Source organism: Oncorhynchus nerka, linkage group LG11, assembly GCF_034236695.1.
Source record: "Oncorhynchus nerka isolate Pitt River linkage group LG11, Oner_Uvic_2.0, whole genome shotgun sequence".
Lineage (NCBI taxonomy): Eukaryota > Metazoa > Chordata > Actinopteri > Salmoniformes > Salmonidae > Oncorhynchus > Oncorhynchus nerka.
The window spans coordinates 63,217,579-63,226,206 of NC_088406.1; the positions used below are offsets into that span (position 1 = coordinate 63,217,579).

The 8,628-nt window shown below is 47.9% G+C and overlaps 1 protein-coding gene across 1 annotated transcript; it reads right to left on the reverse strand.

The window, feature by feature from the left end:
• Nucleotides 1-883: 883 nt before the first annotated feature.
• Nucleotides 884-7,911, reverse strand: LOC135573896 (mucin-5AC-like). Its single transcript, XM_065024102.1, has 6 exons — nt 6,938-7,911; nt 5,838-6,794; nt 5,443-5,753; nt 3,205-5,342; nt 2,009-2,130; nt 884-1,016 (listed from the first exon to the last, which is right to left on the reverse strand). The coding sequence occupies exons 1-6, from the start codon at nt 7,909-7,911 to the stop codon at nt 884-886; spliced, it is 4,635 nt and encodes a 1,544-aa protein (XP_064880174.1).
• Nucleotides 7,912-8,628: the final 717 nt, after the last annotated feature.

Below are 8,628 nucleotides of genomic sequence, written 5' to 3' on the forward strand. Positions count from 1 at the left end.
TGAAACGACTAATCTCGTTTATCCCATTTTTAAAGTATGTTGACAACCGATTTCACATCACAAACACCCAGTAACATATTACAGCCAGTCTAATATTTTTTTATGAATTTCGACATATGAAATATACCTTCAGATATTCATGAATTTAAAAAAAAAAAACTTTCTGGGATAACTGTCCAACCGTATCCTAACCATTGTCTTTGTTTTTGTTGCCTATGTTGTCTATGTATTTGTTGTAAACAAATGTCCTGTTCTACTTGAAATTGATCTTCTGATATTCATATCATCTCATTCCTATCATAGAAATAAAGTGGTATTTATGTTGTATGTAAACAAGATATAACAGATGCAGTTGGCACACAATAATAATTATTGAAATGTAACTTAAGGGAAGTGAATGTCTTTTCAGGTAATGGATTGTATTTAATTTAATTTCTTCATTAATCCGGTACAGAAAACGAAACCAGCATTTTCTTCATTCAAAGTATAAGTAATAGTGAATTACAAAACAGTATAAATACACCATTCAGTTACAATAAGTATTAGTGCAGTAAGTAGAAGGAATAACTATCAAGATTCTTAGAATCCTCTTGATAATTGGTAAAACTGCTGTCTTTTTTTACATTATCCTCAAGCTGTTCAATATTCTCATGTTCTCCATAGCAATTCATCTTTTCCCTGTACATTATTGGGTAATAAATAATAATAAATAGTATACAGTTCTAATAATTAATATGATTACATTGTTGGTAAGTTTCCCTGTCACAGTGGTGATCAGTTATATCAGTATTAGTCAAGCAGTTGTGACAACATAACAAGACAGATGAGTAGACTTGTCTTGTAGCTTATTCCACAGGAGGCGGCAGCATTGTTTATTGTTGATTCAACAACAGATGTTGTTGAAGCAGCTGTGTTTGGTGTAGGACCAGCTGTTGTTGTTGTTGTGGGGGTGGCTGTGGTTGTTGTGGTGGCTGTGGTAGTTGCGGCAACTGTGGTGGCTGCAGAAGTTGTAGTTCCTGTAACACCACAGAAGTTATCTCGTAAAAATGTACCCAATATAGACTGCCATAAGTCAATGCGGAGAGTGACGACAATGACAAGGTCAGTAGTGATGGCTTAACTTACTTGCAGTAATGGAGGTTGTGTCAATGTCGAGGAAGGTGTTCCCGTGAGACAGAGAGTCATTCAATCCCTGCTCCACACTCGTTACATTGGGAACCACTGTCTGGTTCTTGAAAATAAGGGTCATGTTGACAATAATTGACCCTCTCCTGTAAACAAAATATATAAAGATTTAGTTTTCATTTCGAGGTCAGATCTTAAACCGTTGTTTCCAAGAAAGTACTAAGAAAACAAGACAAGGTATAGTAATTATTTGTATTTGTTTTCTTAATATACACTGCTCAAAAAAATGAAGGGAACACTTAAACAACACAATGTAACTCCAAGTCAATCACACTTCTGTGAAATCAAACTGTCCACTTAAGAAGCAACACTGATTGACAATAAATTTCACATGCTGTTGTGCAAATGGAATAGATAACAGGTGGAAATTATAGGCAATTAGCAAGACACAACCAATAAAGGAGTGGTTCTGCAGGTGGTGACCACAGACCACTTCTCAGTTCCTATGCTTCCTGGCTGCTTCCTGTCACTTTTGAATGCTGGCGGTGCTTTCACTCTAGTGGTAGCATGAGACGGAGTCTACAACGCACACAAGTGGCTCAGGTAGTGAAGCTCATCCAGGATGGCACATCAATGCGAGCTGTGGAAAGAAGGTTTGCTGTGTCTGTCAGCGTAGTGTCCAGAGTATGGAGGCGCTACCAGGAGACAGGCCAGTACATCAGGAGATGTGGAGGAGGCCTTAGGAGGGCAACAACCCAGCAGCAGGACCACTACATCTGCCTTTGTGCAAGGAGGAGCAGGATGAGCACTGCCAGAGCCCTGCAAAATGACCTCCAACAGGCCACAAATGTGCATGTGTCTGCTCAAACGGTCAGAAACAGACTCCATGAGGGTGGTATGAGGGCCCGACGTCCACAGGTGGGGGTTGTGCTTACAGCCCAACACGTGCAGGACGTTTGCTATTTGCCAGAGAATACCAAGATTGGCAAATTCGCCACTGGTGCCCTGTGCTCTTCACAGATGGCAGTCAGGCTAAGCAGGTTCACACTGAGCACATGTGACAGAGTCTGTAGACGCCGTGGAGAACGTTCTGCTGCCTGCAACATCCCCCAGCATGACCGGTTTGGCGGTGGGTCAGTCATGGTGTGGGGTGGCATTTCTTTGGGGGGCCGCACAGCCCTCCATGTGCTCGCCAGAGGTAGCCTGACTGCCATTAGGTACCAAGATGAGATCCTCAGACCCCTTGTGAGACCATATGCTGGTGCGGTTGGCCCTGGGTTCGTCCTAATGCAAGACAATGCTCATGTGCTCAGCCACCTCATGTGGCTGGAGTGTGTCAGCAGTTCCTGCAAGAGGAAGGCATTCATGCTATGGACTGGCCCGCCCGTTTCCCAGACCTGAATCCAATTGAGCACATCTGGGACATCATGTCTCGCTCCATGCTTTAGTCCAGGTCTGGGAGGAGATCCCTCAGGAGACCATCCGCCACCTCATCAGGAGCATGCCCAGGCGTTGTAGGGAGGTCATACAGACACGTGGAGGCCACACACACTACTGAGCCTCATTTTGACTTGTTTTAAGGACATTACATCCACGTTGGATCAGCCTGTAGTGTGGTTTTCCACTTTAATTTTGAGTGTGACTCCAAATCCAGACCTCCATGGGTTAATACATTTGATTTCCATTGATCATTTTTGTGTGATTTTGTTGTCAGCACATTCAACTATGTAATGAAAAAAGTATTTAATAAGAATATTTCATTCATTCAGGTCTAGAATGTGTTATTTTTGCCTTCCCTTAATTTTTTTGAGCAGTGTATTATTCAACCTTATATCACTATCACTGTTATTTTGAGATAATTCTATTTGAATGGAGAGATTCATAGACATACAGAAACAATTATTGTTACTTACGTGAACTGAATAATCCTACACCTTACGTATGTTGAAGGGTAAATTCTTTTGTAACCATGATTCACCTGTAAAAAAAGTATCAAAGTTATTGATACTAATTAAGTCAGTAACTAAGTCAGTGACACCATGTTAATGACACAATGTTTTTAAAAGATGAGCTGATTACCTCTGTGGTAACATTTTCTGCCAGTTCCTGATATGCTGTTGTTGAAGAATCAGTATAGTCACTTTGGAATGCACGGAACATTCTGAATCCTAATCCCATTGACCCCTCATTCGCTGTCGGTGCCGCTGTTGACTTAGTTGTGGTAGCGGTGGCTGTGGTGGTTGTGGGAACAATTTTGGTTGTCGTTGGTACAGTGGTGTTTGTGGCAGAAGCTGTGGATGTTATAGTTGCAGCTGTGGTTGTTGTAACGAAAACTGTGGTTGTAGTTGGAGCATCTGTAGTTTTTGTGGCAGAAGCTGTGGTTGTTGTTTTGTCAGCTGTGATTGTAGTTGGAGATGCTGTGGTTGTTGTGGCAGCAACTATGGTTGTTGTGGCAGCTGCTGTGGTTGTGTTGGCTGCTGCGTTGGTTGCAGTTTGAGCAGCTGTGGTAGTAGTGGCAGCAGGTGTAGTTGTTGTGGCAGAAGGTGTGGTTGCAGAGGAAGCTACTGTGGTTGTAGGTGGATAAGTTGTTGATGTGGTAGTAGCTGTGTTTGTAGTTAGAGAATCTGTGGCTGTTGTGGTGGCAGCTGTAGTTGTGGGAGCAGATGTTGTGGTTGAAGTGGCAGCAGCTGTGCTTGTAGAGGAAGCAGCTGTAGTTGTAGTTGTTGGTGAAGCTGTGGTTTTTGCAACGCCAACTGTGTTTGTAGTTGGAGCATCTGTGGACGTAGTTGAGGTTGTAAATGGAGTAGCTGTGGTTGTTGAATGAGCAACTGTGGCAGTTGTGATGCCTGCTGTGGTGACCGTGGCGGTACCTGTGGTTGTGGTGGCGGACCCTGTGGTTGTGGCGGCGGCGCCTGTGGTTGTGGTGGCAGCACCTGTGGTTTTTGTGGGAGAAACTGTGGATGTTGTGACTCCATTTGTGGTTGTAGTTGGAGCATCTGTGGTTGTCGTGACAGGAGCTGTGGTTGTAGTAGGAGCAGTAGTGGTTGTGGTGGCAGCTCCTGTGATTGTGGTGGTTGCTGCTGTTGTTGTAGTCGAATCAGCTGTGCTTGTTGTGACCGGAATTGTGGTAGTCGTCATGCCAGCTGTTGTGGTCGTGGGGGCAGCTGTGGTTGCAGCAGTAGCTGTGGTAGTAGTTGGAGCAGCTGTGGTTGTTGTTGCAGCAACTGTGGCTGTGGTGGCTGCTGCAGCAGTGGCAGGTGTCATTGTCACGGCAGGAACTGTGGTTGTTATCATGGACGTAGTTGAGGTTGTAGTTGGAGCAGCTGTGGTTGTTAAATGAGCAACTGTGGTTGTTGTGATGCCTGCTGTGGTGACTGTGGTGGCACCTGTGGTTGTGATGGCAGCACCTGTGGTTGTTGTGGGAGAAACTGTGGATGTTGTGGCAGCAGCTGTGGTTGTTGTGGGAGAAATTGTGGATGTTGTGACTCCATTTGTGGTTGTAGTTGGAGCATCTGTGGTTGTCGTGACAGGAGCTGTGGTTGTAGTAGGAGCAGTAGTGGTTGTGGTGGCAGCTCCTGTGATTGTGGTGGTTGCTGCTGTTGTTGTAGTCGAAGCAGCTGTGGGTGTTGTGATGCCTGCTGTGGTGACTGTGGCGGCAACTGTGGCTGTGATGGCAGCAGCTGTGGTTGTTGTGGCAGCAGCTGTGGTTGTTGTGGCAGCAGATGTGGTTGTTGTGGGAGAAACTGTGGATGTTGTGACTCCATTTGTGGTTGTAGTTGGAGCATCTGTGGTTGTCGTGACAGGAGCTGTGGTTGTAGTAGGAGCAGTAGTGGTTGTGGTGGCAGCTCCTGTGATTGTGGTGGTTGCTGCTGTTGTTGTAGTCGAATCAGCTGTGCTTGTTGTGACCGGAATTGTGGTAGTCGTCATGCCAGCTGTTGTGGTCGTGGGGGCAGCTGTGGTTGCAGCAGTAGCTGTGGTAGTAGTTGGAGCAGCTGTGGTTGTTGTTGCAGCAACTGTGGCTGTGGTGGCTGCTGCAGCAGTGGCAGGTGTCATTGTCACGGCAGGAACTGTGGTTGTTATCATGGACGTAGTTGAGGTTGTAGTTGGAGCAGCTGTGGTTGTTAAATGAGCAACTGTGGTTGTTGTGATGCCTGCTGTGGTGACTGTGGCGGCAACTGTGGCTGTGATGGCAGCAGCTGTGGTTGTTGTGGCAGCAGCTGTGGTTGTTGTGGCAGCAGATGTGGTTGTTGTGGGAGAAACTGTGGATGTTGTGACTCCATTTGTGGTTGTAGTTGGAGCATCTGTGGTTGTCGTGACAGGAGCTGTGGTTGTAGTAGGAGCAGTAGTGGTTGTGGTGGCAGCTCCTGTGATTGTGGTGGTTGCTGCTGTTGTTGTAGTCGAAGCAGATGTGGTTGTTGTGACCGGAATTGTGGCAGTCGTCATGCCAGCTGTTGTGGTTGTGGGGGCAGCTGTGGTTGCAGCAGTAGCTGTGGTAGTAGTTGGAGCAGCTGTGGTTGTTGTTGCAGCAACTGTGGCTGTGATGGCTGCTGCAGCAGTGGCAGGTGTCGTTGTCACGGCAGGAACTGTGGTTGTTATCATGGACGTAGTTGAGGTTGTAGTTGGAGCAGCTGTGGTTGTTAAATGAGCAACTGTGGTTGTTGTGATGCCTGCTGTGGTGACTGTGGAGGCACCTGTGGTTGTGATGTCAGCACCTGTGGTTGTTGTGGGAGAAACTGTGTTTGTTGTGACTCCATTTGTTGTTGTAATTGGCGCAGCTGTGATTGTTGTGGCAGCAGCTGTGGTTGTTGTGGCAGCAGCTGTGGTTGTTGTGGGAGAAATTGTGGATGTTGTGACTCCATTTGTGGTTGTAGTTGGAGCAGCTGTGGTTGTTAAATGAGCAAATGTGGTTGTTGTGATGCCTGCTGTGGTGACTGTGGCGGCACCTGTGGTTGTGATGGCAGCACCTGTGGTTGTTGTGGGAGAAACTGTGGTTGTTGTGGCAGCAGCTGTGGTTGTTGTGGGAGAAATTGTGGATGTTGTGACTCCATTTGTGGTTGTAGTTGGAGCATCTGTGATTGTCGTGACAGGAGCTGTGGTTGTAGTAGGAGCAGTAGTGGTTGTGGTGGCAGCTCCTGTGATTGTGGTGGTTGCTGCTGTTGTTGTAGTCGAAGCAGCTGTGGGTGTTGTGATGCCTGCTGTGGTGACTGTGGCGGCAACTGTGGCTGTGATGGCAGCAGCTGTGGTTGTTGTGGCAGCAGCTGTGGTTGTTGTGGCAGCAGATGTGGTTGTTGTGGGAGAAACTGTGGATGTTGTGACTCCATTTGTGGTTGTAGTTGGAGCATCTGTGGTTGTCGTGACAGGAGCTGTGGTTGTAGTAGGAGCAGTAGTGGTTGTGGTGGCAGCTCCTGTGATTGTGGTGGTTGCTGCTGTTGTTGTAGTCGAAGCAGATGTGGTTGTTGTGACCGGAATTGTGGCAGTCGTCATGCCAGCTGTTGTGGTTGTGGGGGCAGCTGTGGTTGCAGCAGTAGCTGTGGTAGTAGTTGGAGCAGCTGTGGTTGTCGTTGCAGCAACTGTGGCTGTGATGGCTGCTGCAGCAGTGGCAGGTGTTGTTGTCACGGCAGGAACTGTGGTTGTTATCATGGACGTAGTTGAGGTTGTAGTTGGAGCAGCTGTGGTTGTTAAATGAGCAACTGTGGTTGTTGTGATGCCTGCTGTGGTGACTGGGGAGGCACCTGTGGTTGTGATGGCAGCACCTGTGGTTGTTGTGGGAGAAACTGTGGTTGTTGTGACTCCATTTGTTGTTGTAATTGGCACAGCTGTGGTTGTTGTGGCAGCAGCTGTGGTTGTTGTGGCAGCAGCTGTGGTTGTTGTGGCAGCAGCTGTGGTTGTTGTGGGAGAAATTGTGGATGTTGTGACTCCATTTGTGGTTGTAGTTGGAGCATCTGTGGTTGTCGTGACATGAGCTGTGGTTGTAGTAGGAGCAGTAGTGGTTGTGGTGGCAGCTCCTGTGATTGTGGTGGTTGCTGCTGTTGTTGTAGTCGAAGCAGCTGTGGGTGTTGTGATGCCTGCTGTGGTGACTGTGGCGGCAACTGTGGCTGTGATGGCAGCAGCTGTGGTTGTTGTGGCAGCAGCTGTGGTTGTTGTGGCAGCAGCTGTGGTTGTTGTGGGAGAAACTGTGGATGTTGTGACTCCATTTGTTGTTGTAGTTGGAGCATCTGTGGTTGTCGTGACAGGAGCTGTGGTTGTAGTAGGAGCAGTAGTGGTTGTGGTGGCAGCTCCTGTGATTGTGGTGGTTGCTGCTGTTGTTGTAGTCGAAGCAGCTGTGGGTGTTGTGATGCCTGCTGTAGTGACTGTGGCGGCAACTGTGGTTGTGATGGCAGCAGCTGTGGTTGTTGTGGCAGCAGCTGTGGTTGTTGTGGCAGCAGCTGTGGTTGTTGTGGGAGAAACTGTGGATGTTGTGACTCCATTTGTGGTTGTAGTTGGAGCATCTGTGGTTGTCGTGACAGGAGCTGTGGTTGTAGTAGGAGCAGTAGTGGTTGTGGTGGCAGCTCCTGTGATTGTGGTGGTTGCTGCTGTTGTTGTAGTCGAAGCAGATGTGGTTGTTGTGACCGGATTTGTCGTAGTCGTCATGCCAGCTGTTGTGGTTGTGGGGGCAGCTGTGGTTGCAGCAGTAGCTGTGGTAGTAGTTGGAGCAGCTGTGGTTGTTGTTGCAGCAACTGTGGCTGTGATGGCTGCTGCAGCAGTGGCAGGTGTCGTTGTCACGGCAGGAACTGTGGTTGTTATCATGGACGTAGTTGAGGTTGTAGTTGGAGCAGCTGTGGTTGTTAAATGAGCAACTGTGGTTGTTGTGATGCCTGCTGTGGTGACTGTGGAGGCACCTGTGGTTGTGATGTCAGCACCTGTGGTTGTTGTGGGAGAAACTGTGTTTGTTGTGACTCCATTTGTTGTTGTAATTGGCGCAGCTGTGATTGTTGTGGCAGCAGCTGTGGTTGTTGTGGCAGCAGCTGTGGTTGTTGTGGGAGAAATTGTGGATGTTGTGACTCCATTTGTGGTTGTAGTTGGAGCATCTGTGGTTGTCGTGACAGGAGCTGTGGTTGTAGTAGGAGCAGTAGTGGTTGTGGTGGCAGCTCCTGTGATTGTGGTGGTTGCTGCTGTTGTTGTAGTCGAAGCAGCTGTGGGTGTTGTGATGCCTGCTGTGGTGACTGTGGCGGCAACTGTGGCTGTGATGGCAGCAGCTGTGGTTGTTGTGGCAGCAGCTGTGGTTGTTGTGGCAGCAGCTGTGGTTGTTGTGGGAGAAACTGTGGATGTTGTGACTCCATTTGTGGTTGTAGTTGGAGCATCTGTGGTTGTCGTGACAGGAGCTGTGGTTGTAGTAGGAGCAGTAGTGGTTGTGGTGGCAGCTCCTGTGATTGTGGTGGTTGCTGCTGTTGTTGTAGTCGAAGCAGCTGTGGGTGTTGTGATGCCTGCTGTGGTGACTGTGGCGGCAACTGTGGTTGTGATGGC

Coding starts and splice junctions, on each gene's coding strand:
- LOC135573896 (XM_065024102.1), bottom strand. CDS start 7,911: ATGATAACAACCACAGTTCCTGCCGTGACAACGACACCTGCCACTGCT. Junction 5,343..5,442: donor CTACTACAACCACAGCTCCT/GTCACGACAACC, acceptor CAACAACCACAG/CTGCTGCCACAACAACCACA. Junction 1,017..2,008: donor CCTCATACCACCCTCATGGA/GTCTGTTTCTGA, acceptor GTGGTGTTACAG/GAACTACAACTTCTGCAGCC.